We start from the raw sequence: 27,528 nt of genomic DNA on the forward strand, positions 1-27,528 counted from the left end.
GGGAAAACTAGCTCTAAAACACTCATACTGTGGGGTGAAGCCGAACTTGATTGTTTTAGTATCTGTCACGCAGCATTGTGTTAAATTACTTTATAAATCTATGTCTCAATAACTGTTCACTATTTTCATTTGGACCTGTTAATTAATAGATGAATGGAGTAAACTTCAACTATCTTATTTGTCCCAGTATTTCCAAGTAGAGTATTTGGCACATCAAAATTAAGAGTGGAAAGAAGCAAGGTGGTTTTAGTAATAGTGATATCTAAAATAAAAATGGAATTTTTTTCTACTTGAAAGCAAAACCTGTGCGTGATGAGCTAATGTTATTTTAGGGAGGTTACTTAGAGGCATGCCAGAAGTTCTGCCTGAACTGCTTGACTTCTTTCCCTTGGGAATAAGTAGTTTCGAGTAGAGTCAATGTTCTCATACATGATGCTGCTTCTGTATTTCCTCAGGACTTAAATGATCATCATGATAACAATGTGATAATCATTTGATATACATAGTTACCTGTTCTCTGTATCTTCTGACATGTTGCAACTGAGGTTCACTAAAATGTAAAAGATTCCATTACCATATATCAAATGCTGTGTACCTCATAATGATTTCATAATTTGCTTATAATAGTGTGGTCTTTGGGTTTCTCTGTTGGATCAAATTGGTGTGGAGTAACAGGAATCCATCTTAGCACCAACTATTAAATCGTTCATTCGTATCAATAATGATAACCTGATCATTGTGAAGGCTGAGTGGATCTCAAAGGATACCATAGTGAAAGGCTGAGATTAGTGAGACTCTTAGGTTTTTTCCACTCACAGATTGTATAATTTTGGAACTATTTCCACAAAGATGTAAGATTCCATAAATATAACCAGTAATTAATGTTAGTATTTTGCCTAAAGATGGTCTGGAGCAAAAAAATTCTGTAGCTGATCAAAGTATACTACTCTAATTCTCCTGTATCTGGCCAAAATGTGCTACTGTAATTTTAATACTCTAATTTTGCTTGCATGGTCTCAATTTAACATGATCTTCAGTGATTTCAAAGAACAAGAAAAGGCTTTTTGTGACTTTTTGGAAGCCTTTTTATTCAGAAAACTTGATTGTGATGTTAATTGCATTTGTTCATGATTTAAGTTCCCAAGATAACAAATCAAAGATACCCAGCAAATCTTCTCACTACTCCTGTGAGACCTGTTTCTGATATGGAAGAAGCTATATATAATTGGTCCACCACTTTTTTTAAAAAAAACTTTTTGTTTATTTAATTTGTTTAAAGTCACTTGTCCAATAACTTTGTGGAGTTTGCTTTAAAACCTGCTAGACTAAGGCTTGCAAATTTTCACCAATTTAGTCTAAATCTTTAGTTGCATTGTTTATTATATGGAAAGATCTACGTTACCTAGAAACGTAATTTGGAAAATCCTAAGAAATTAATTGAGAGAGACTTTATTTTGGAATTGAGTGAAATACAAGCTGGCTATTAGATTTTTTTTGATGGTCATAAACCTCCTACTTGTAATAATATGGTTAAGTTTTGAAATAAAAGATTTAAAATAGAAATAAGTTAATCATTTAGCTTTTGTTGAGAAAAGTATCAAGACCAAACATTCCTTCCATCAGACAGCAGTGAGCGCATAACTTAGTGGCAGTGGAGATCTGCACGACTTAAAGACAATTAATCATAGTTAAGCACATTCATCTTACTTCTTTCTAGCTAACCAGCATAATGATCAGGATTATTATTTCTAATTAGAGGAAGTAATAGATCATGTATAACCTTAGGATGAGTCTCATTAATTAACCTGCGTCCTGAGGGATTTCAGTAGGTAGTCCATCTCTGTCACAATGAACACCATTGGTTTACACTTAGTTCACAGGAACAAACATCATGGGAATTGGCTAAATAACTAAAATTGATTAAAACAGTAGATAAAAATTAAATATATGACAAACTTGACTATATCCTGCAATTTGATATATGTTTCAACATACAGCACTTTACCATAGCAATATACTCTGACAGAATGTGATGCTGGGTTGGTTTTATGCTAGGTTTAATTCCACCCAGAGTTTTTCTCTATTTCTTGTATATATTGGAACAGATTTGGATCCATTGTTTGTAAAGTTATGAATAGAGTTGACACAGTAGTGCCTAACACTTGCTACTAGAAGCAAAGTGCTTTTATGCCTACAGGATTATATGCCTATGTCTATGGGATGCCTGTATGACTCCTTAGCTGTCATGTTGCTCAGGTTCTGCCTTAAATTACATTTTATGAAATCTTCAGCTGAAAAGATTTTGTTATTTCAGGAATTATGAATAAGGATTTGGAGCAGGAGCTTTCAATGTATCATTTTGAAACACAGTCTAAGCTTCACCTCTGAAGTTGTTAGTGCATGACTTTGGAGATGTTGACTTTGAACTCATATTATGCTTTTAAACATTCTAGAATTGATATATGTGTAAGAGTGATAATTTTTAATATGAATAGCCTAGCTTTATGGTTTAAAACCAGATATTAGAGATCATCTCATGTAATTTTTTTATGTTCTTAGTAGTCTATAGAGCAAAGGCAGTGAACACGCTTAAAGTATCTGAAAGTACAGACCAACACTTACTTTGAAGGAAGGTGTTAGTTTGCAAAGCTGCACATTAATGTGAACATGTAAAACTTTCCATGCACAAAAGAATTGGAAAACATGGCAGGAGTCATTGTTTCCCTCAGTTCCCTTGTGCCCTTCCTCTCCATTCTTTTCCTCAGGCTTGTACTTATTCTACTTGTTTTCTCCTCTACTTTTTAAGTTTTCCAGCTTTCTAAGGTGTTTAAAGGAACTCATTACATTTGTTAATTTGTTGATTTCATATCATATAAAATATGGCAGATTTAAAAATTATTCCATGACGTTTAAAATTTCATATAGCTATATTTGACCTTTATAGTATAGTGTAATTTCTCACTACAAAATAGTTTCTTCATAGCTTTTTCTATAGGAAATTACTATCAGAATCAGTCATGCATTTCTTGCATTTAAAGTTTTCTTCTCTATTGATGGATGTAACCTATATATATCAATATTTCAATGGAATTATAGGTTAAAATGGCATCACAGCTGTAAGACAGACAGCTAGCGTTAAAAAAAAAAAAGTCACTTCCAGTTTGTGGCAAATTAATGAAGTGAGGATTATTGCAAAGTATGGAATTGCTTCCAGCTGGATTACATAGCATAACATAGAGTTTGCATTAAGCTTTTTGTTTTCTGTCTACTATAGGAAAAAATGAATGCAACACACAGCATTAATGAGTGGCTGTGTTATTCCCTTCTTTTAGATCACTCCAGTTCCAGGCACTCATCCACTTTTAGTTTTTGTCAATCCTAAAAGTGGTGGGAAACAAGGAGAAAGGTAAGGTTTATTTTCTCTCTTTTTTTTTTTTTTTTCTCTCTTGATCTCAGTGATATGTTTAAAAATGGACGTTAGAAGTTTGTATATGAAAAGAAATCCAACATTTTATACTGTTATGTCTCACATTTGAACACCCCATTTTCCTATTTAGAAGACACACACACTAGCATATAGTTACAAATTCTGAAGTTAAATACTTCAGAATTATGGAGTTTTTTCTATACAACAGTTTCATTTTAGATCAGAAAAAGTAGCTATATTTTGCATTGCAGTTTTGAAGTTATAACAGTTTTCTTTTAATCTCTGTATAATTATGCAGATGGGCCAATAATTGAAATCAGAAACAGTATTTCATTTTCAAATCTATGACTAGCCTTTCAAAGATTTAGTGAGTAGACTCACCAGCCTCTCCATAAGATTTCCTACAGTGAATAAACCTTTTGATTCCTGTTGAGAGGAAGCATTCTAACAATCCAGTTAAAGTCCAATAACACAAACTTTAAAGACATGCTTTATTTTTTATATGTCATTAATTGTATTGACTTAAATGCAAACTGCCTAAGTTTATGTTTAAATGTTAGTGTATCAGAGGCATGATAAAACAGGTAAAGAGCATTCTTCTCCTACTTTGTCCATCAAACTCAGGCAGAAATGCTGAATTAGCTACCCCTTAGCAGATTTTTCAGAGTGTACTTCTGAACACAAGCCCTAACAATATAGCCATTTCTTATAATCTTACAAATCCCTAAATTTTTGTAGCCTAGCTTACAACATCAGTGCTGTAATTTATCCTTCAGGTCTTGAAACAGATTACAGTCTTTTGGCCAAGATCAGGCTGAAGATGACACCTGTGGATACTGGGTGATGGGGGTACCCAAAAGCACAAAAGGAGGGATCCAGTGTGTTTCTAAAGCTTGGAATCAAGCAAGTAAACTGCAAGTGGGTCAGCTTTCCCTACCTCTTCCCCACTGTCTCCATTAGATCACTTCTTTCAAACAGTGTTCCTTAAAGTAAACGGACAGAAGGGACAAAATCCTGCAGAGTAGGTGTTAGGGGAATTCTCAGAGCTGAAGAACATTTAACCAAAACGGTGCTTGAAGACCAGAGAGAACAGGTTATTGTTTAGGAGCTGTTTATATAATCCTTGGACTGGTATACCTAGATAACAGCAATGCCAACAATGCTAGTTGTGTCAAAGGCAGTTAATGATCTAAAAGATTAATTCTAAACAGTTTCAGGAACATGCCTTTGCAATCGCAACAAAACAGTATGAGCCTCTTGACCATCCATGTTTCAGACACAGTAGTAATGTGAGGTAGCCCTGGTCTTCAGCATTGTAGAAGGTAATGCACTAGCACTCAGCTTGACTTTTTTATAGTACAGATATAAAGTGAGTAGATCAGGGATCCAGTCTGGAATTATGTTGGTGAGAGGCAGGTTAGAGAGCTGTACCTACATACTAATTATAACCTAGACACAATTTAATGGAATGCTGTTTCACAGCTTTCAGCTCCCAGCTCATAACTGATCTCGTGTTGCAGTCTGAATGGGCTTTAATGCACAAGGGATGTCATTTAATGTTAGATATTCTCCAGAGTAAAAGCAAGTGTAAAACCTGTTCCCCTTCCCAAGCTCCTATTCCCATTCATGCATCGCAGTCTGACACTTCTCAGTTTATGTTAATGTAACTGTTACTGAGGCCAAGCAGATCACAGGAATTATTTGAATGTAAAAAATGAACGCCTTATATACGCTTCATTCACTAACACTGTTACCTACAAGTGTCATTACACAATAAAGTGTATAGCATGAGGACATCCAATAGCAGCTGAGTATAGTGAAGTAGGAGAACGTCTTAAATGGGCTTTGATGCCACACAAAAGAAAATGTTAAATCGCATACTAATGTGTCACAGTTGCACTCAATATTTCTGTGTTAGGAGGAGCACGTCAAAAGGTCAACTGCATAGTCATGTAGACATTTCTCAAGTCATTGACCAGCAGGAGATAATATCTTGTGGTAAGATATAAAACTAGATTCAAAAAGGTTAAAAAAAGGAGTACACTTCCACATGTGGGCTATTTCATGAGAAGGGATTTGCTCTCTGCCTTTTAGGTGTTAATGTTTCATATCAATACCAGTAACATAATAAAATTGTAAAATATGGATATTAAGAGTGCATATTGCCTTGAAGATTTAATCTACGGGATGAAAACATTTTCAAAGAACAATAATATTTCAATTTTTTACTTTTCCTGGTTTTTATCTGGCTGCTCTGCAGATAGTAACCAGAAATAGAGGAATCCCATATTCCCCCTACCCCGCTCCAATTTTGTGGCAGTTATATGCTGTGAAAAGTAAAATAACAGAACATTTGAAGACATAAATAGCTTTGTAAAATGCACAGTTATGGTGTTTCAAGTCAGGCTTTTTGATTTTAGTGATTTTGTAATCCGGTCAGGTATCAAGAGGCAGGAGAAAAGGATAGGCTGTAACAAAAGCATGATTTCCACAGCAGTGAGGGGGGAAAAGACCCTGAAGCACAACCTACTAAATTTTGTAGATGAGAATTTCATTATCTTGACTCATTCAAATTAAAGTGATCTTTTTCTGAAAGCTATTCTTCAATCTTTACTTAGGATTTTTGGTATTTGAGAGATCGAGATCACGGTGAATGAAGTTATGATTTCTAATTGACTTTCATTGAATGCAGAAAGGTTATTGCAGGTACTGTGAAGACTCCAGTGTTCCCACCGTTCCCCGTGTGAGATTTTATGCCTTGCCATATGGTAACCCAGCCCATTTCATTGCCCTTAGACTTGGAGAGAGTGTACGCATCCATCTGACAACCAGTTGAATAAATGCACTCCCCCAATAATACCCTGTCATCTCCTTTTGTATTTTGCAATTTTTTTTCAAATCCCTCAAATGTGAAGGAAAAGAACTGAGGATCACTTTAAGGTAAAAAAGTTAGGTGCTTTAGTTTTGGTTTTTGATTGTTGGAATAGAGGGGTGGTGGGAAACAAATGGATATGTAGAAAAGAAGTGCACTCAGAACACAAAAATGCTTTCTCTATGACCATATCTAATTACCTTATCGATACATTTTTAAACTTCCATTCTGTTAGAAAGCCAGAGTTTTGCAAAATGTATAGTGATAAATGTCACGCTCTTCTTGAATAGATTTCTCTTCTAAAAACTAATGCTGTGACTTTCAGATATAATTGTAAAATAAAGGAGTATGAAAATAACCCAGTTACACTTTCTTCTTAGTGGAGAGATTAATACTTACTGCCCATCACCTGAAACATAAATGCAGTTACAGTTATTTGGACTTAAATGATTTAGTCCAATTGAGAGTACATATGCTTATAATAAAATAGAACAAAAATATGATTTGATATTTATTAAGAGGAAAGTAGCAGATAAGAATTGAAGTTGATGAGTTTAAGCCTTTCACACACCAAAAATTTATTTTAATTAAGAATGGGATTGGATAGGAGTTCAGAAAACCCAATTAGGTGTCTTCCTCAGGCTTTATCACGTTGTAGCATGTTTTCAGTGACTGTGCATAAAATGGACAGGTTCATTAATTTAATCAGAAAAAAAATTGCAGTACATCCATTTCATCCTAAAGCTCACAGATCTGTGTGTCGGTCTTAGAGATCTGACTAATCAAGACAACAGTTTTCAATAATCTGTGAATAGAATGTATATATTTAGTACATCATTGACAAAACAGTTTCTTTCAACAGAAAGAATATACAACAGGCATGTCGTGCTTTTAAAGACTGTTATTTTTAAGGGTAATGCTTCTCACATAGGAGTTGTCCTAAACGATGTTGCTGTTTTGCCATACTCATTACTTTATTTCCACTTCCCCATTTTCCAATTTATTTGCCTGACCAGCAGGTGAGTTAAACAATTGTTTCCTTGACAAATGTGCGGTTGGATGCACTGGAGATCAGCTTCCGTACACTGACGTTTCCTGCTGACTCCACGTTCAGTGTCTGTGCAGTACAGGGTGATGATATATTTGACCTTTGTTGTTTTCAAGTAACCTTGGTTCAGAGCAGCTCTTCCCTCCTACCTTCTGATTAATCTGGCCTTCTAAGCTTTCATTTAGTACTAAGACAAAATGTTGAAGCAGTTTCAAATGATCTTTTTCAAATGTTGTATGTCTAGGAGAGAAGATCATTAGCATGCTTTTACTTTTGGGGAGGAGTCCTTGGCTGCTTTCTTCTCAGGGTTAGGTTAAGCATATACTGACCACATCTTGAATAGTCACCTCCCAGATGACTGAAGATGCATCCTCCAGTTGGCACAAGGGACTTCTATGACCAACTTCTTCCCCAGTGTAGTCAACTTTACTGCCAGTTTTGAATTGCCAATGGGTTTCCGTCAGTCTTTATTTTATCTCTCTAAAGTAATGATCTTATGCTTTCAGAAAGCAGCTCAGTCTAACTCAGGCCAAGGTACACTCATGAGTATTTTCTTCATCAGCAGACCTGTTTAAAGATGATCCCAGCCCTCTTGGCCACTCTTGCTGTAATTTCCTTCCTCCTCAGTTACGCTAGTGTGGCAATTTTGATGTTCATATGAGATCACAGCCATGATTTAAGTGAGGGATAAAAAATGACAATGGAGAAACTTTTCGGAGAATTTGTATTTTAAATTGAATCTGTTTAGTTTTCCAGCGCAGAATAACCCCACAGTTACAGAAGCACAACTGTTTGTTGATACACTGTGTCATGGAGTAAGAACCAGCTGGAGGGAGTGGGGACAAGAGATCGCTTCATGAACTGCCTTTGTTCATTAAATAGCACTTTATGACAGAAAAGCTGTCTTTTGAGGCATTACCCACTATACTGCTTCATGGCTTTGTCTGCACAAATCTCCAGTCACAAGGAAACCATGTCCAATTCCTTACTTAAATGCAGAAGCTGTGTGTTGAGACATGTCAGTATCAATAGGCTATTTGGTACTGTAGGTATTAAACTGGAAGAGTAAATTACTGTCCATTGCCTTGTTTTGAGTGTCTCACACCGTTGGGTCTAGTTACAGTTCAGTGTGAAGGCAAACATTTATAAACAGCTTCTTCCTCTTTTTTGGAGAATGTATAAATGGAAGTGGACCATCTAGTTATGAATTCTACCCAAGCTAGCATACATAAACATGTTATAATAACTGAAAGCATGTGTCATTTGCAGTGAGTCATTATAGAGTGATTATCTGGTATTGATGTTCAACTAGTACCTATGAAAGGCATGCAGTGAATCAAGTAGGATTCAATGTAATCTCTTCGTTATTGTAGTTGGACTTTTGGGTTTTGGCTAGAGATACTTAGCTCCCTCTTTATTAAGAAGGCTTTTATAGCATTCCACTGATACCTGACAACAGTATTGTGAGTGTAGGAAATTAGTGTGTTTTGTAGCACCAAACTTTTAGACAAATCACTCTTAAGCCTTTGGGACTTTGTAACAATACGTGACCACCTGTCAGCTACACAAATTAAATTAGCTGCACGTTTGATCAGGTTAAATCCTACATGTCACTGAGAAGCAACTTACACATACTAACTAGAAGATTAAAACCAGGATCCTTTTACATTGGTAAGATGCTGCAAATGAAATGGAAGTGTACTGTGTTGGTAAATTCACTATCAAATGACTGATTTAGTCATCATTGCAACCATTGACAATGATGTGTACATGCTTGCAAAGTGAAACCAGTCATTTCACATTGACTTTTTTGTCTCAGGAATGGCATCAGGAATAGATTGTGTGAGTATAGTTGAATACAACGCTTTATGGAGAAGCTGATATCACTAAATAATTGAGAAGTTAAGAAAATGTTCCAATTTGGGAATTTTAGAGATAATTATAAATTCGCTTGATTTCAGTATTCTTACACCTTTGTCTTCCACCCAGCCTGATAAATTATGCATTACTATTAAGGGAAAAAAAAAATTCTCAATGTGCATATAGATTGTGTCTAGACAGTTTTATTTTGCTGAATTTGAAAACGTGGACATTTTAAGTTAAAATTCAGCTGTTATTATGGTTCTATTTTATTTAAGACAGTAAAAAGAAAGGAAGAGATATTTCAGTGGAAAAATAAATGCTTTCTTAAAAACGTTAAAATATTAATTAGCTTGAGGACATAAACATTAAAATTAAAAGCAAGGAACAGGGGTTTATAATTTAAACTATTGTTATAGGTCCCAGGCATACATTTATTCAATCTGATCTCTGACTCTTTCATGTACTTTCTTGTTTCTGTGTAAGAGTTGAAGCAGTTACCACATTGTAGTCAATGTAGGAAACTACATTTCTGATATTTGTAATGAAAAACAAAATGTTTGTTGAACTTTTAGGACAAGTAACCTCAAATTGATAAAGTTTGAAATATTCTGCCATTTAAAGAAATATTTTCTGGGGGTGGGATGGCAAATGGGGTCCCTTATGGGGTAGGACAACACTTTTCGTGCTGTATCAATAAATTGCTCTCTGTAATTCAGATAATTTAAAAATATGTGTAATTTAAGTAAAATAATGGTTTTAAATCTTTTTCATTTTCTTCCCATTCAAAAATAATCCAAAGGAGATGTAGTTGACAATAGATTTGCGTTCTCAGAATGTTGTTCAACTTATGGGGACATTCTTGGTGGGTGGCAAAGGCAATTTGCTTTTGCTATTAATTATACTTGTAATTTTGTGTTAGTAGTAAATTTCAGGAATAAATCTCTCCTTTACCATGGAGTTACTTTAATAGGAACCAATGTGCTTTTCCAAATGCTTTTTTTGTGTCCCCTTTTCTTGTGTCATTATACCCCCTTACCCTACTTTTTTTCAGTCTATATACAGCATTTGAATTGTAGATAGCTTGTAGCAGTTCCATCTCATTTTTATGCCCACAATACGCTGTATGTATGAATTATAATTGCTGTGTTCAAATATTTGATTTCTTGGTATAAATGAGAGCCTGCAATTCAAAAATTTATAGTGTGTGTTAACTTCTCTAATTCTTTCATTGATAGCTTTTAAAAAATTACAAACATGTAAGTAAATATTTTGTCCTTCTCTCTTTTACCTCTTCAGAATTTATAGAAAATTTCAGTACCTTTTAAATCCTCGACAAGTTTATAGTCTTTCTGGAAATGGACCAATGCCAGGGTAAGTCACAGTTAATATTATTACCAGGAACTCATTTAATAAAATGCTACATAATCAAATGAACAGACTGAGGCACATATAGCATATTTTGAATGTATCAACACTGCAGACCTCTGAATGGCTGCAGAAATTTACAGGTACAATTTGTTCACATGTACAAATAAAACTACGTATCATATGTTTTACTGATAACCATGCAGTGCTCTGTAAGAACAGTGTGATAAATTTCATTCTATTTGCAGCTTTTACTGCTATATCAGCAACTGGAGTTCATATGGGGGATACTTTAGTTACAAATATAAAGCAGCCTCAAAGACTGACCTGCAGGACATACCTTTCTTTTACTTAAACATGTATGTGCACATACATATGTGTCTCTGTAATATATATTGTGTACATATATATATTCTTATGCATGTCAGATACAGAATGTTGTTTGAAATTACAGTGGCTGCACACTCCTTATCAATTCCGTAATCTTGGGAATGTAGCGGGCAGAAAATGACTGGACAGGCTAGATTATGCTGGCAGTGACTTTACGAGGACTGAAGTGTTATCTGAACCAGGTAGTGTTGCAGTCGCGTGCCTAACATGCTGGTTCCATAGTTCTTCCTAGTTCACATAGATAGGAGAATTGCAGTGTATCAGATACCAACTTTTGCCACCCAAAATTGTCTCCTTTTTAAGGAGTGGGTACTTTGGTAGAAGAAAACAGACTGACCAGCACTGAACATCTGGTCTGTGTATCATTGTGTATGTACTGGATGTTATTTAGTTACGTCACCAATACATGAAATTTTACACCACTGAGAAGAGATGCAGAAGGTTTTTAGGAGTAATATGTTCACTGGTGTGAAGTTTGTGCTCATTTGAATACCTTTTTTTGTTAATCTTGGGCTTTTTTGTTTGTTTAGCCTTTTTTTCTTTTAAGTTAAAGGAAAACAAGAAGGTGGAAATGTACATGGTTTGTGCCATGCAAAGTTATATTTCAGTTGTCACAGAGATATTACTGGGAAGAGTATGGTCTGACAGTTTCTTCCAGTGTTGCTGGTTTTAAGGCAAAATGTACAGGAAGCTATTCTCCCACAAAACTGTTCTACATCAGCTGTCCATTCATTTATTGTGTTAGACTGGGATGTGTACAGCATTGATTAAAGTGAAAAGCGATTGGGCCCAATCCTTTTTGAAGTTAAGATTCTCAGTATATCTTGCACTACACTGTGGCTAATGTGCAGCCTGCAGAACAGTAACCTGCTTAAAAAATGCAAATAATGACATGCATGGTTTCTTTCATGCCTGTAATTTTATCCTGTACCTGAATGCTAGGGCTGTTTTATTTCTCAAATGGTATTTGTTGTTTGTGTTTTGTTATGCTAGTCTTGACACATATGGAAAATTTAAGTAACCTGAGTCCAAAGAGTAAGTAGACTAGAAAAATTGCAGAAACTTATTTCAGGAACTTTTAAGAAATTTAAACTGAGACAAAGCCAGTAACCAATATTTTTTTTTCATATGGTGTAATAGAAATGTCATACTAGGGATTGAGGTGGCGACTTTTAAAACAGCTGAAATATTTCTGTTCAAATTCATCTTATTTCATTGAAACTTTTTTTTAAGATCAAACTAAAAAAAAATCAAACCCCATTTACCGACTGCATTTCTGTCTATAACCGACTTCAGGTTTTCATGTATCGTGATGTAAAGGAGGATGTATTTTAAGGCAGAAGCACAAGAGGGCAGTGTTAAGTTCAAACTGAAACCTTGCACTGTAGCTATTTAAACTTTAGTCTTTTGAACCAGGACAGTGTTTTTTAGAAAATATTTTCAATTTCTCGTCCTATTAGTAATCGAAATAGTTTACTTCAGAGTCACTTTGAAGAAATTTCTAATTAATTCTCAAACAGACACTGCATTTTATTAAGCTTGTTTTGGTATATTTTTTATTTATTCCACAGAAATGAATAATCCTAAATTTCCAGTTTATCTCCTGCCATCACTTTTTGCCCCTGGCAATACTATGTAGGCTGCATATAATTTGTCCCTTAAGCGAGCAGTTGAATAAACTCTATTTCACTTACCAGTCCTTGTTTCCCTTTCTGCAGGAGTTGCATTGCCTAATAAAACCTGCCCATCCATCCATCCGTCCACTTACTCATCCATCTCTATTATAATGTCAGTTATACTGGATTGTCAATCAAAATGTTACCTTTATTTAATATTGTCATATGTGTCTTTTAGATTGAAATGGAATGGAGTGGGAGATTGTACAGCACAGAGAAAAACAAAAGCGTTTTCCTCATGTCAATTACTGTTATTGAGTGGAAAGAGATAACCATAATGTATATTTATTTTAAAGCATTTATAATTATTGTAATACATTTTAACTGAGTGTTATGAGTTTGGGTTTTTTTGAATACTAATTTCAAACACATTTACTCAACCTATTGAATGTTTATAATATTAGGGTAGTATTTGCATGGTTTCGGTAGAGCCAAACTGTCTGCTTTAACCCAGAAGTTAATGTTTAGTTTTTATTTCTGGTGGTATTTTTTTGACGGGCTGCTGTCATCAACCAAGAAGATAAAATTCACAAGTTTTCTAACTCAAGTTCCAAACATCTGTGGCTAACATGAATTAATATTTCCAGTTCATTTCTGTCTAAAATCTAGGTGTCTCCTGTTTAGATAACAAGAGAACTAGAAGACCAGTAAAATCCTAAATCTTAGGGGGACTGTCAAACAGCTGTATTTTTTTTTAAGAAGTAAACAGCTCGGTCACTAGGTCTTTCACTCTTCAGTGGGACAACCACGTTCTTTCACAGAAATATGTTGGAATATGGAGCTCCTTAGCAGACCTGAGCTGTAACAGGTTTAAAATAATCTTTGTTCAGAGGAAGAAAGGCCACTAATGGAGTCCTATATTTGAATTTCCTTAAAATCTGGAAATAATATATTCCATTTTCCCTTTCAGTCCTCTCCCTTAAAAAAAAAAAGAGCAGCAGCAGCAAAACCCCACACAAAACCCCTTCCCACCTTTCACAATATTGTGCTTTTTTTTTTTATAAATAAGCTGGCATGCAGTAGGTCAACAGAAAAATATTTTGAAGAAGTTGACAATTAATTTTAGTATTGCTGTCTGAATGTGCAATTACTCAAGTGCATGTGTCACCTACTTTCATAATAGATAGGGTGGTACTTGGAGAACTGCAGGAACAGCAACAAAGACGTTTGTAGCTTTTTAGCATGCCTAAGCTAAGGTTTTTGGAGCTGTTTATGTCAAGCCATATACAGAATCTATATAGAAATATGTACGTGATGCAAATAAATCACATGGCAGCCGACTCTCTGGCATTGATTCCTTTCCAACAACGGAAACTGACCTGCTGCGAGGCCTGAAAATCAAGGAGCTCTCAGCCAAAGGGCAACACTACACTTTAAACACTGGTATAATAATTAATGGTTTAGACATTCTTTATTTGGGAGTAGAGAGATATGGGTGAGCTGGAGAAGCCCTGTAAGCTCTGCAGCTGAACACAGGCATAAAAGGTACTCCACAGTTACAGCCTGCCACAGTTAACGAAGTGACGTGAAAATTGCCAGGCTGATACATTGTGTAATTTGTGCCTAGCACCTGTGTTTTTAGCCTTGAAAAGAGTTTCCCTGTTTGGTTGTTATATCTCTATAGGAGTCTTCTACTTCTGACAACAACTGTTATTGTGGATTTAATGAACTTGAAGAATCTGAAATTCAGTTATTGTTCACCTCACAGAGAGGTAAATAATAGCTGGATGAATAGCAGTCAAGCCACAGACCCACATGACTCTGTAGAGAGGTTATCATTTCACAAAGGCTTTGTCCCTCTGAAAAGGCTCCTGTTCCCTTAAGTCTTGTTATTTAAAATGTCTCATCTATGTTATTTTTATACTCTATAATAGAAATTGTATCCACAAAGTTGTATTTCTTTGTAACTCCCTTAAGCATTTAATTTGGAGAACATATATTTTTTAAATTCTATCCGCAAGTTTACCTCAACAGGCCTTTTAAAATCTTAAAATCTGTCCACTTAAAAGATGACCAAGACAGCCAAACTGAATCCCTACAACTTACTCTGTAATTTAGCTGGGAATCTACAGCACCTGGGCCTTTATAACTTCACAAAGCAATAGGCCTATTTTGAAAATTACACTATTTTCACTGTTTATTGGAATTGATTGCTAGAGTATTTCTTTGGTGTTGGACATTTGGAATATACAGAGTATTCTGGGAAGACATATACACCAAGAATATTTTTGGAAGATAATAACTGCATAGTTATTTTCTCCTGAACAAAACCTTGAACCTGGTCCTTATTTCTTTGGAAGAATTACATTTTTGCCAAAGAATGGCAAAGCAAGTCGTAGCAGGTTGGTTGTACTCTAATGATTAAAGTTACAGTTGTGCACCATATATCAGGAGTACTTAAAACTCAATAAGTCTTCACATGTGACACTTAAACCTTGGGTTTGAAGGTTTATTTTAAACAGCTGTTTAACAGTATTTTTAGTTGTATGACAACTGTTGTGTTTGCTGCATACGTAGCACAATCTTTAAATATTGTAAATAACACCGATTTCTACTCCTGTCTCAGTCTAGCCTTCCAAAGTTGTGAGCCAGATTCATTCACCTCTCTCTTAACCACTGTAATTGTTCAGTAGTGAGTTTGCCACACCCTTACCGCCTTTGTTTGATATGTATTTTAAAAGCCTCTGCCTTGTCCTTTTGCCTGATTATTAGCTTGCTCTTCTCTCCTCACATTCTTGAACTGGTTCTCTTTTCTCCGTCACCCCAAAATAAGCTTTTGACTACCACAGTTAAGTTATTTCTGAACGTATGACACTCAGCATCTTTCCTCCACCCACTCACTACCCAGCATATATTGATTCACTTTTCCCACAAAAGGTTCTGTATTTCTTCTTCTGACTGGCATATTTCTGTCCCAGATCTGCAGGGCTCCTATCCATCTTGTGTTATGCAGATAAAGCAAATTTTGTTCTTGCTGGGATCATAGGTTTGGCACTATCATTATTGTTCAATATCTGTATCAGAATGATTTGGGGCCATCTACTGACTATCATGCTATACTGTAGAAACAGGTTGGTATATATCCTAAGCAATAGTTAAGGAAAACCTAAGTTTTGGCTGGACAGGGCTTTGAGCAACCTGATCTAGTGAAAAATATCCCTCCCCATGGCAGTGGGTTGGACTAGATGATTTTTAAAGGTACCTTCCAACCCAAACCATTCTGTGATTCTGTGTTATTCATGGTATTTTTGAGTGTGAAGTATATCATGTGGACCAATGTTTTCAGTGCTGGGTAACCAACAGTAAAATGTCCCTTATATTTACGGAGTCCCTCAATATTCCATGTGATCACACACTGAAGGACTGGGTTCTTGTTTTTCTAAATGTGTCATCATGGTTTTTAGGAAGCCTGTGATTTTAAATTGGCAGCTACCTTTATCTTCAGAAAGAATGAACTGAAAACAGTATTTTCAGCCGCAGTATATGCATCTGCCAGTTAACTTCTGCACATTAAAATGCCATTCCAGGAAAGGAATATATTACCCCATGCAATGATAAACTGGATTTATTGAAACTGGTTTTATGGAGCAATTTACTTGAATTACTGTCTTATGAAGACAAGGTAACTTCTTTGCTGGTGTTCATGAGATTGTCCCCTAGCACAAGGGGCATTGTAGGACAAAGTATAGAGATGTGATTTTAAGTTGTAATATCAACAGTGGAAGCTGATAGTGTCTGATCAAAATTGAGTCAAGCTTTCAGTACTGCATAAGACATAGGTGGAGAGGAGCAGGCACGAAGAGCCCTAGCATAGCTGCTTCTTGATGTGAGAAGGAACAGAGAAATACAGAGAGAAGATGAGGGGGAAGGAGCAACAGGTAATAGAAACTTCCTGTAGCTGTGTTTTTAGGGAACTTAAACTGGGGGAAAGTAACTGTACAGGATGACTGTGCACATAAAAACGTAGCACACTTGCACTTAGATAGTTTTTTTGCTTTCTGATGCATTTTGATTTTGAAATGGGACCATTAGGGTAATCAAGTTGTGCTAATACTGAGTTTCATTGATGTACTGCTAAATTAGGGTAGATATTCTTTGTCAAGCTCAGAGTAGGGTGTATTACTAAGCATGATTTGACATGACCATTAGGGGGATAGCATCATCAACATGAAATCAGAATTGCCAAAGACGAGTAGCAGAGACTGAGAGGAAAAGATCCATTGCTGGAGTTTGAAAGCAATGCCAGGGATGAACGTTTGATAATAACAAACAGCAAGAAAGAAGAGAGAACATCTAAGGGCTGGGTGAGTGTGGTATGGTACAGCTAGATATCGCTCTCTACATCTACCTGAAAGGAGGTCGTAGAGAGGTGGGGGCGGTCTCTTCTCCCAAGTAATGAGTGATAAGATGTGAGCAAATGGCCTCGAGTTGCACCAGGGGAAGTTTGGATGGGATATTAGGAAATATTACTTCACTGAAAGGGTTGTCAGGGATTGGAAGAGGCTGCCCAGGGAAGTGGTTGAGTCACCATGCCTGGAGGTATTTAAAAGGTGTTTGGATGTGATGCTTAGGGACATGGTTTAGTGGTGAACTGGCAGTGTTAGGTTTACGGTTGTACTCGATGATCTTAGAGGTCTTTTCGAACCTAAATAATTCTCTGTGTATATGAATGGTGTCATTACAGTATACAGAAAACTGTAATGGAGAGTTGTAATGAGGTTAAAGTATGTATGTTGTCCAGTTATGTGGCCAGCTCAGTTTGGCAGCCTAGAAGAGGAAAAACTGTGTTTAGTTTTCATTCATATACTCAAGTAAATAACCATTTGTCAGGGATTGTATTTGCTTTGTTTAGTAAAATGACAACAATATGGTCATTACAATAAAAGAGTAAACATTGCAACAATGCAATTGCTTTGTCTTTCAACTTGATACTTTCCTCTGGACAGTTAGTGTAAGAAGAATTAGTGGTGAGTTGAACATCTACATTAGTGAAATTGCTAGATTAAACCCAGAATTGTGAATTCATAAGTGGGCAGTTTCTAAGTTATAGGGTTCACCGGCAAGTGTGAGCTATCAATAAGATTGGTTCTTTGTCAACATAAATCTGTTAATGAAGGTTTAGCAGGCTCTAATTTGCTTTGAGCTGGTGATATTTAGGGTGAATGTTTATGTTTCATTCACTTCCATTCACACACGGAGTAAGTTCCATTCCAATATGCAAATGTCATACTGGTTCACTTGTAATTATCAGACTGATAAGTTACAAATGCCATTCAAGAAAATTTTGACTATAATACTGTATTTGATTTTTGACACAGTTTATGAAAAAGAATCTAATGATTTTGCATATTTATTGGTTCAATATTATTGTCTCAATACCTTTAAGGCCAGCCTACTTTATTGCTGCGAATATAGAAGTTTTGAAACAGAAGTCATAACAAGTAATTTTATGATTTACAGAGAAACTATATTAATAATGCAGAGCTTCTGAAGTCCTCTATCTTGCAGCTGGTTACAATTTGATGGATTGGCAAAGTTCACATACTGTGTCTAGTAATATTGGCCGAGAAGCTATTAGACAAAAGTATTTGCATATTTTACTGATCATCTATTCCTAAATTATTGTCCTTTTCCAAAAGCTGAATCCAAATTACTCAGGGATATCTGTAAAAGCAGCTCAGTAAAAACATGGCTTTAAGCCACGAGAGCTGAAGTAGCTCTAACGCCATTTAGAATGTTTAGGAGAAAATTTTTCTAATGTAGGCAGATACTAAGTGCTGTTCCCTTTTTTTGCACTTTGATCTTCTCTGCATGGAAAAATGTACCAAGTTAAATAGTATTTGCAATTTACTTTACATTTAGCTGATACTGAACCTGAGGTACCAGTATCAGTGGATTATTCTTTGCTTGGGCTATTGACAGTTTTAAATTTTGCTTCCACTGTGAGTGAAGACTGTCTGAATTATTTCACACAGTGCTGCTGTTCTGCCACCCTGTGTGGCTGAGCACCTGAAATCTGTGTAGTGCGCTGTGTCTGGTTATGAGAAAGTCATGTGCAGGTACCTAAATGGAAAGTGTTGCAACTTATATTTTAAAATAGTTCTACTGTGAGTGGGACAGGATTTCCTAAAACAATTCTATAAGAATAAGGGGGGTGTGTGTGTGTTTTCTGTGCATAAATTCATGATTCAACAGCAAAGTTAAGTCCTTTAGCACTGGTGTTTTATTCATAAATAGTTTCTCTGCATTCATATGGATTTGATGAGATGATTTTGAATAACTGAACTGGAGTAGTATAGGTAGTTGAAACAGTTGCCATCTTTCAGGTGGAAATTATTAAGTTTCTGCTGATAAATTAGTAATTGCCTATGTGTGTGATCCTTGTGCCTGGCAAAATAAAATAAAAATAGGCTAGTATCAAACAACTTCAGTGGCTTAAATTTATTTGTTTTACTTCCAGCAGATAGGAAACTGAATTAGGAAAGACTAAAACAGGCCAATTTACAAGGGCACTATCAAGATGAAGATATTTATTGATAGGTTTTCCAGCTCAGTCTTATGACTGAGTCCATTTACTATGTTAATTATTGACACTGGAATAAGAACTATGTGTGCGCTTACGACATTTGTAGAATGTGAAAAATTGGGAGATATTGTAAAAAAGGGAAGCTGCATTTTAATGATACAAGAATTTGATCATCAGCCAAGAATTAGATGATCCTGTCAATTTTGATGATAGAAATGCAATCAACTACAATAATCTCTTGTAATCCACATTTAGGGATTGGTTGTATTGACCTTTCTCAGTAGAAGGAAAAATGGTTCATTTTCCAGAATCCTATAACAATCCACACAGCAAAAATATCCTGCTGTTTTAAGGCCTTAGTATGCAGCCATTGCAGCCATACTTTTTCTTCTTCTTTTGTCTTCCTGTGGATTATTGTGGTTGTGGCTTTTCATCTGTTATTCTCAAATGTATCAGGAGTTTTGTTTGTCCTGTGGTAGGAGTTGTTAGTAGAAGTTCTGCTGATCTTTCTTTTTGCCTTTTTTGCCAGTGATTGAAGAATAGGTGTAACTTGGGTTACAGTCTGTATCAGCCTAATAATATTCTTCTGCGCCATTCCAGCTCTGCTAACTTATGTTAAGTGATGTGGGAAAGCTTTTTACTATAATGTCTATAAAAACCACATCTGTATAAAAGAATATCTACCTATTCTCATACCCATAAACGAAAGGGGTATTTATTTTTGTGGCAATATTTTTCTTAATTGAAAAAATAAATTAATGTGTTGTATGAAATGATTCTGTGTGAATTATAGTACAAGCTAATTTAATACCAATAAAGTACATGTTTTAAAGTTTCTGATTTACCTGGTTCTCATATCCTGTTTAATTTCTGTCAAGGTTATTGACAATTTCTGTAAAGCTTATTAATATAATGGACATTTGTCCTTTGTAATTAATGTCATATTTGTCATATTGTGCTATGTAATCATCTAAATAGTTAAAAAATAATTTTTTAAAAAGTAGAGATAAATTTTTGGGGGAAGAGACCCATTACTGTTTTATATTTTTATGTTGTTTGGTGTTTATTATATAAGCCCAGAATTCTTGTACAATTTTAGAAATCAGTTCAAGGAAACTGGACTAAATTTTCTATTCTGGTCCTTTACCGTAGTCTGACAGTGCACAAAGCTTTTACGATGACTTCCATTTTTTTTTTTATTTCCACTTGAAACTGCTTCTACTAAGTTCTTCTCCAACAATTTTTTTTTTAAACCCATATAAAAATGTTCTGTAGAGAAGATATAACAAGTGCTATTAAAACACCAATTGACTAAAGCTATCTTGATAAGCAATTCTTACACTTTACCTTAAGTTCTATTAAGAAATCCATCAGTCTTTCTTTACAATTATAACGCTTACTGAGTTTGAATGAAACCTTATAAACAGAAAACCACGTTCCCTTCCCAACTTTTAATGTAGACTGCACATTCTAATTCAATGTGATATTTATTTACCTATGTAATTATATAACTATGTAATTTTATAAATTAATTTGATTTTATAAATATGTTTGTTATAGTATGTTTATATACACTATATATACACATATACAGTGTAAGGTATATTCTACTTCATGTATTTTGTATATATATTTATATAATGTATGTATCATTTTTATATTTAAATTGATTTTTAAAAAATAATGTGCACCTAATGCTGTAGTTTGACATTCTTTGGAAAATTTTCTGTTTATTGATATAAAATGCTCCAGGGGAAATATGAGTGAAGCTGATTGAGACTTTTTTTTGACAATATGGTTTTGTCAGGTTCTTCAATTCCCCACTTGCTTGGGAAGTTACACTTTTTTGATGAAGATTACATATAAAGTCAAAACAAAAAGAATGATAGCCATATGATGAGGATGCTAATTTATAAAAAGGGAGGTGGAGGTTTAGGTCTATGTCCTGCCTGTCTGGATTAATGCTAGCATAAACCCTGTACTTTTGGTGATAGGGTTGGTTGTTTTTTCCAGACTTTCTTTTTGACATCTGTTACAAGTAGGTAGAAATGCTTAAATATTTTTAGAAGTTAGTACCCTGCCGTCACCTCTGGGCTATAATTTGTTTTTAGATTAATCTGAAATATGCTCAGTACTTGAAGCAACATAATTCAATCTGCTAACTTTCTACAAACCCAATACATTGGGTCAAAGTGGAAATGCTGGTGAGGAGAGGCATTTTTCTCTTTGCCAGGTCTTGTGAAGGGACAGAGGTACACAGCTGTGGGCCAGGACGTATCTCAGTGCCCACTCTTACAGGGGTAGGAGGTGACTTTCCAGAAGATCTTTCAGCACATAGGCTTATTAGAAGATGTGTTCCCCAAGTGTACTCAGACAGATTTGGCACGTGACATTTTGGATCAGAAGAGATCCTATAGCACTTGTCCTGCAGATGTGTGAAGTAGAATTTAAGAGGTGAGAAGGGCAGGGCAGGGATTAATATAGAATGTGTTATCATCCTTCAGACATTGTACTTGACACTTGAAATTGACTGAGCTCTTCTGAGCAGAGAAAATTGGAGGGAGTGGGACAACAATGTGATGGGCTGAATTCTCTGTAGCTTTGCTAACCTTGAAATTCTGATCTAAAACTAGTAGAACAAGAAGTTATCCAGTCATCTACATCTTAAATAGTATTTTTTGACCATTGTGCTTTCCATTTCCTTATCCCATGCTCTTTCTTTTACTCTGTAGTTTTTCATGTGCTCTTGATTTTATCAAGAGGCCTAAAAGACTTTTTAAAACTTCCTGGGGACAGGAACACCATTCTCTGTGCAACATTAAAGTTTCATATGGAAAATAGCTTGAATTAAACACTTATAAGTCATTGTGTATCTTTATTTGTATTTAGGAATTTGGGTTGAATGTACTAATTGTGCATTTATTAGGAGACTGCAAACTAGAAATCAGACCTGGTCATTAGCATATATAATATGCATTAAGATGTCTTTGACACTAATGAATGCAATATACGTGAATGTACATACACGTACACGCGCACATATATATATAGTAATTCAGCAAAATCACTGGAAGGTTATTGCCTAGTCACAATTTATGTGTAGAGACTAATTTCAGTATGTGCCAAAAGCTGTCCTGATAAGATGCTTTTTAAATATTGCAACTTATAATTGTTTTAATATATCCTCACTTTTCAGCATTATGGAACTTTGGTATTGAATGAAGTGGATAATGAGGTGGTGATACTGTCCACCACTCAATGGATATGGAAGCAGGAATAGCCAGGCAAATATTACCAAAGATATTTCACTTTAAAATATGGTTTGTAGCATGATGGAATGGTTACATTCAATCTGATGCTTACTCATTTCTTATTAAACCATGGTGGAAAGTTGTTTGTATCAACCACAAAATGCTCAGCTTATTATGTGTTAGTGTACTATCAGAAATATGCTGTTTTCATATGCTTTTATAGTCAGTACCTTACACTTCCTCTGTCTTGAGAGACTAATTATCCATTTATAACTAGGTAAACAGAGAATGTTTTCCAACAAGAGTTTCAAACAAGATTTGAACCGAGACAAAGATTTGGATTAACCATCAGGTCCAAGCTATTTCTGGTATTAGTGTACCATAATAACCATGAATTAATAATTTAATACGAAAATTTTCAGATAATAAAATGTTGGATTGTATTTATCTAAAAAATGAATGCATGAGCAGAGTTTTTTATTAGTTCAAGTGTTCACTTGCCATTTACTATTAAATGAAATGTCTTAAGTCATAAAATGTTTGCATAATGCACAATGAATATATGATAATTAAATAGATGTTTTCATTACTGTCTTTAGGCTAAATTTTTTCCGAGATGTTCCTGAGTTCAGAGTACTAGCATGTGGTGGAGATGGAACAGTAGGCTGGATTTTGGATTGCATAGGTAATCAATAGCGTTTACATGGTTTTGCTTGACACGTTTTTTGATTTTAATGCTCTTCCCTATATACCAAAGTATAGATACAGCTATTTCAAGCAAGATCTTGTTCATTGAAATCTTTGAAATTTATTAGTTTGGGACATGATTATTTTTAAGGATATTCAAATTGCAAGGGATATTCAAAATGCCTAGACAAGTCCAGTGTTTGTAGTTCTCTGGTTTTCCAGAAAGCAAGAAATTTAAATCAATCTATTTTAATTTCAGTTCAAAGTCTATTCCCAAAACTAAATCAAATCTAAGTTGTTTCTTTTAAGACAATATACCTTAGGTCATTTGCTTTTTCAGTTCCCAAATTTTCATTTATGCTCCATTATCCCATAATGGAGATAATAGGATAACAGTCCTTTGGAAAGGACTGTTCTGACAGCTGCGTGGATACCTTTGCAGCAAGGTATGTACATCATTTCAGTGTTGGAGTTCTTTCAGTCAGTTGGCCATAAAGTGCTCTGTACAAATCATTAGGAAGGCCCAGAAGTCAAGATACTAGAGACTTAAAATCTCTCAAGGTTTATTAGGAGAATATCATCTCCCACACCACATAATCCTCTATTTGGCATTAGGGGAGCTACAGAGAAACAAATAGGAATGTGTGATGATAGTAATTAAGAAGGAGATGAAGAGAGGTCAAAAGAATCAACTGAAAGTTTGGATGAAGAGTGCTTAAAAGTGTCTGCTTTGTGGGAGGTGTGTACCAGAAAACTTAAAATTCAGTGAAAAGTAAAAATGATGTCATGGAGGAATGAATGACAGCAAAGGCATACAACTTGGTTTGAAGGAGGAAAAAAACACTTTTTGCAAATACAGGCTATTGATTGTAATTCTCTAATAGCTTTCAAAATTATAAACCAGTGTACATAAATAACAAGTGTATTGCCTAAACTTGGAAGGGGTGAAGTTTTGCAGCTGTTAATTGTGTCATCACTTTTTCCATGAGGTCTAAAATGCCATGCAGTTACTTTCTCTTTCAGTGGCATTATTTGAACAAAACCCTGCATTTTTTCTTTATAAAATACTATCTTCTGCAGCAAATTTTCTGGTACAGAACTAAGAAGTAATTTGGAGGATCCAGGATCCATTTGTTTCATAGGTACAGGAAATAGATATTTTTATGCTGTGTTTTAGCGAACAAAGCCCTTTGGCACAAGTAGTGCATATAAAGTTTAAGAGATCACCTGTTTTGAGAAACAGATACTTTCTAGTTGGATCTTTTCTTCCCTGATCTCCTGATATACAAAGAATCTTAGCTGAGAGCAAAGGAAGAAGAAAAAAAGAAAAAGAAAAACCACATAAGAAAGAAAGAAAAAGAAAAGCAACCAAACTTTTTTCTCCTCATTTTGAAATTTTAAATTTTTTTAAATTGTTCTATTAAATGTTAAATTCTCTTAAAGATTTGCAATACACTGATGTTGTGAATGCTAAGTCTTCCTAAAGAATTGAAGAGAAAAATTGATAAATAACAAGAAAGTCCTGCCACATCTATTGGATATGTAAATTCCTGCTGAGAATTGCTGATAATTGTGCATAATTCTATGAACAAAATAACTGATTGTTTAACTCTTCAAGTATAACTTTTAAATTAGACATGCTACTCATTCCAATTAAATGGGGAATTTGAAAAATTACATATTTGAAATATTATACTTGGGGGATACCTGCCCCGCTTCCAGCTTTCAGAAAGGCTGTCTTTCTTGGAAAGGGTTTTCCCTTTGGATTTTGAACAGAGATCCTTTGGCTTGAAATGCTGTAAAAGTACTGGTAAAGAGTTGAAAGACACTGTAAGTTCATACATTTCAAAATATTACTTACGAAATACAAAATATTGACTTAGAGAATTGATCAGATAGGTCAATGCTAATTTTGAATAGCAGGTTTAATTCGTGATGGGCAAACCCCTGGTCTTGGTTCCAGGGAGTTGTTGGTAATGGTGCTCATGTGTAGACATGAATCGAAGTGAATACACAGTTAAACACAAATTTAGTCACACAGATGAAAAAGTACAACATTCATCTCATCATTCATTCCCTTAACTATTACTGTTTTGCATTCGTAGCTGGGAATGGCAGAGCTGAGAGCAACAGAAAGCACAACATGTTCGGTCTTTGAAAGTTCTTGAGTATGATTATCTATGAATGTTTATCACATCTATGGGTTACGGAAGTCCTTGTGATAACGGTTGAGCAATTTAGTATTAAGGATTGAATATTGACTGGGAAAGGAGCTGCAGAATGGAGTGGCATGGTGAAATGCTGGTTACTGAGCAGGCAGCACAGTCTTGTATACAAAACATATCACTGTCTTTCACTTAAAAAAACCTAACACAGTTACTCTATCAGTATCACACAATTAGGCTTTCGGTGTTGTTGTTGTTCCTCAGTTATGTTTTTCCTTCTTTATTCACAGAGAAAGCAAACTTGATTAAGCATCCTCCAGTTGCTATCCTGCCTCTTGGGACTGGCAATGATTTAGCAAGGTGTCTGAGATGGGGAGGAGGTAAACACAAATTAAAATACAATGCATTATAAGGAAAACAATAACTTTTGCCTCAAAGTCTACTCTCAACATTTGGATTTTTTTTTTTAATGATGTATGTAAGGATCCATTATCACCTTTCCTCTTTTTGGAGTTAGCTGTCTGTAAATGTTATATGAACGATTGTATAGATACTAGAGGTCATAATCACTCTTCATACCTTGTTTGTAGCTTCTGCTGACACCAAACAGGCTCTAAGGTGTAATAAGAATAGTATATAGCTAATCGGTTGGCTTTTTACCATCTGTATTGCAGTTATTTCTTTGATCAATACCTTATAAAGGGAGTATTCTTAAATGGATTTTAATTGGGGCTGTCCTGAAAGGGTTACTGAAAACAGCTAATAATGGTTTTGGAGTGGTTTCATCTTTTTTAATATTCATAAATATTAAATGAAAAATGTGTCTCAGCCTCAGACTAGTTCCTTTGATCCACTCCCCTTCTCTTCTCCTATCAAGATTCCAGACAATAAGTGCTGTGGTGCTATTTATCAGGAAATAAGAAGGCAAAGAATGCTGAAAGGAGAATATATGTAAAGCCAAACCTTTAATGCCCTTCACATCCTTTCCTGGTTGTTTGGAGCCTTAATCTCAGCTCCTCCAATAACTTATTTCCATTCATGATTTGCATTGCGGGATAACTTGAAGGAGACACATAGAAAAAAAGTCTTAGGCAAGACTCAGTCTGGTGAAAGCAAGTCAGTTTATGGGCTCGGCCAGTTATGTTTCAGGTCTCAGTTGGAACTTGGCTGCTTATTTGGAACCTCTCACCCTTTGTAGATACCTCTTTGTTCTTCTGTCTCATCATAGCAAGTTTCCTTTCCAAATGTCTGCCTTGTTATCAGGTAGTCTTTAGCAAATTCTCACTAGTTTCCATGCTATAGAACTTCTTTGTTAACCATAATGTTCTGTCAAATCATTTGAGGATCTCCTTTGTTGTCTCTGTCATGACTGGTGGTTGTTTATTCACATAGTCTTAGGACAGGAAAGAATTAAAACCAACCCAAAACCCAATCAAATCAGCCTTGCTTCACCTTCTGAGCATTCATAGAATCGAGTCATAGAATAATTGAGGTTGGAAGGGGTTGCAGGAAGTTGCTAGTCCAATCTCCTGTTCTAAGCAGGGTCAGCTATGGGAGCACTTGATTGTATTAGTCAGGACCTGTCCTTCCAGTTACTTCTATTTATTTCCTTCTGTTTTAAGTGATTCTGTCTAGACTAAAGTAGAACAATATGATATGAAAATATTCTGGCTTTCCTCATTCTTTGCCTAGTTGCTTTGTGGTAGACAATGTCAAAACACAGATTTTCTGGAACTTCCATAGAAGGGAAATGAGGCAGGGCTTCTAGAAACAAAATTGCTGGGGATTAGTCACAAGGATGCAGACAAATGGGATTGTGCATGCCATTTTTATGTGGTGGTTGGCAGTAACTAACAAAAACATACTATATAACCATAACGAAATACATCAGTATTACATACAGCACACATATGTACTGTATGTTGTTTACACACTCCTGAGTATACACAAGTTTTCTACTGAGTATGCAGTGTAGTGAACTACTACTAGTAGTGAATTACATAAAGACATGCAAGTGCTTCTTGACAAGGAAGATCTTTCTACAGAGCAGGATGAGGTTCATAAAGGACTTATTGAAAGATGGAAAAATATTAGTTCTGCTAATAAGTCATCGGTTATAGATTTCAAATTTTGGATTTGTTATGCTAAACTACATTGAAACAATCAATGAAAAATAGCAGAGAGCTTTTAACCTTTCAATCTCTTGTCAGACTTCAATCAGACAAATCTACTGTATGTCTTTTTTCCACAAATTCTGA

At 35.2% G+C, this 27,528-nt stretch overlaps 1 protein-coding gene across 4 annotated transcripts in view; it reads left to right on the forward strand.

Moving 5' to 3' along the window:
* DGKB (diacylglycerol kinase beta) overlaps positions 1 to 27,528 on the forward strand; it is a 363,957-nt gene that overhangs the window by 133,919 nt on the left and 202,510 nt on the right. For all 4 annotated transcript variants that reach the window (XM_064444510.1, XM_064444512.1, XM_064444509.1 and 1 more), the window contains 4 exons: positions 3,333 to 3,406; positions 10,507 to 10,581; positions 23,018 to 23,103; positions 25,561 to 25,650. In XM_064444510.1, coding sequence (XP_064300580.1) covers positions 3,333 to 3,406; positions 10,507 to 10,581; positions 23,018 to 23,103; positions 25,561 to 25,650 — 325 coding nt within the window. The remainder of the gene's footprint in view (positions 1 to 3,332; positions 3,407 to 10,506; positions 10,582 to 23,017; positions 23,104 to 25,560; positions 25,651 to 27,528) is intronic.

This window comes from Phalacrocorax carbo, chromosome 2 (genome assembly GCF_963921805.1).
Source record: "Phalacrocorax carbo chromosome 2, bPhaCar2.1, whole genome shotgun sequence".
Lineage (NCBI taxonomy): Eukaryota > Metazoa > Chordata > Aves > Suliformes > Phalacrocoracidae > Phalacrocorax > Phalacrocorax carbo.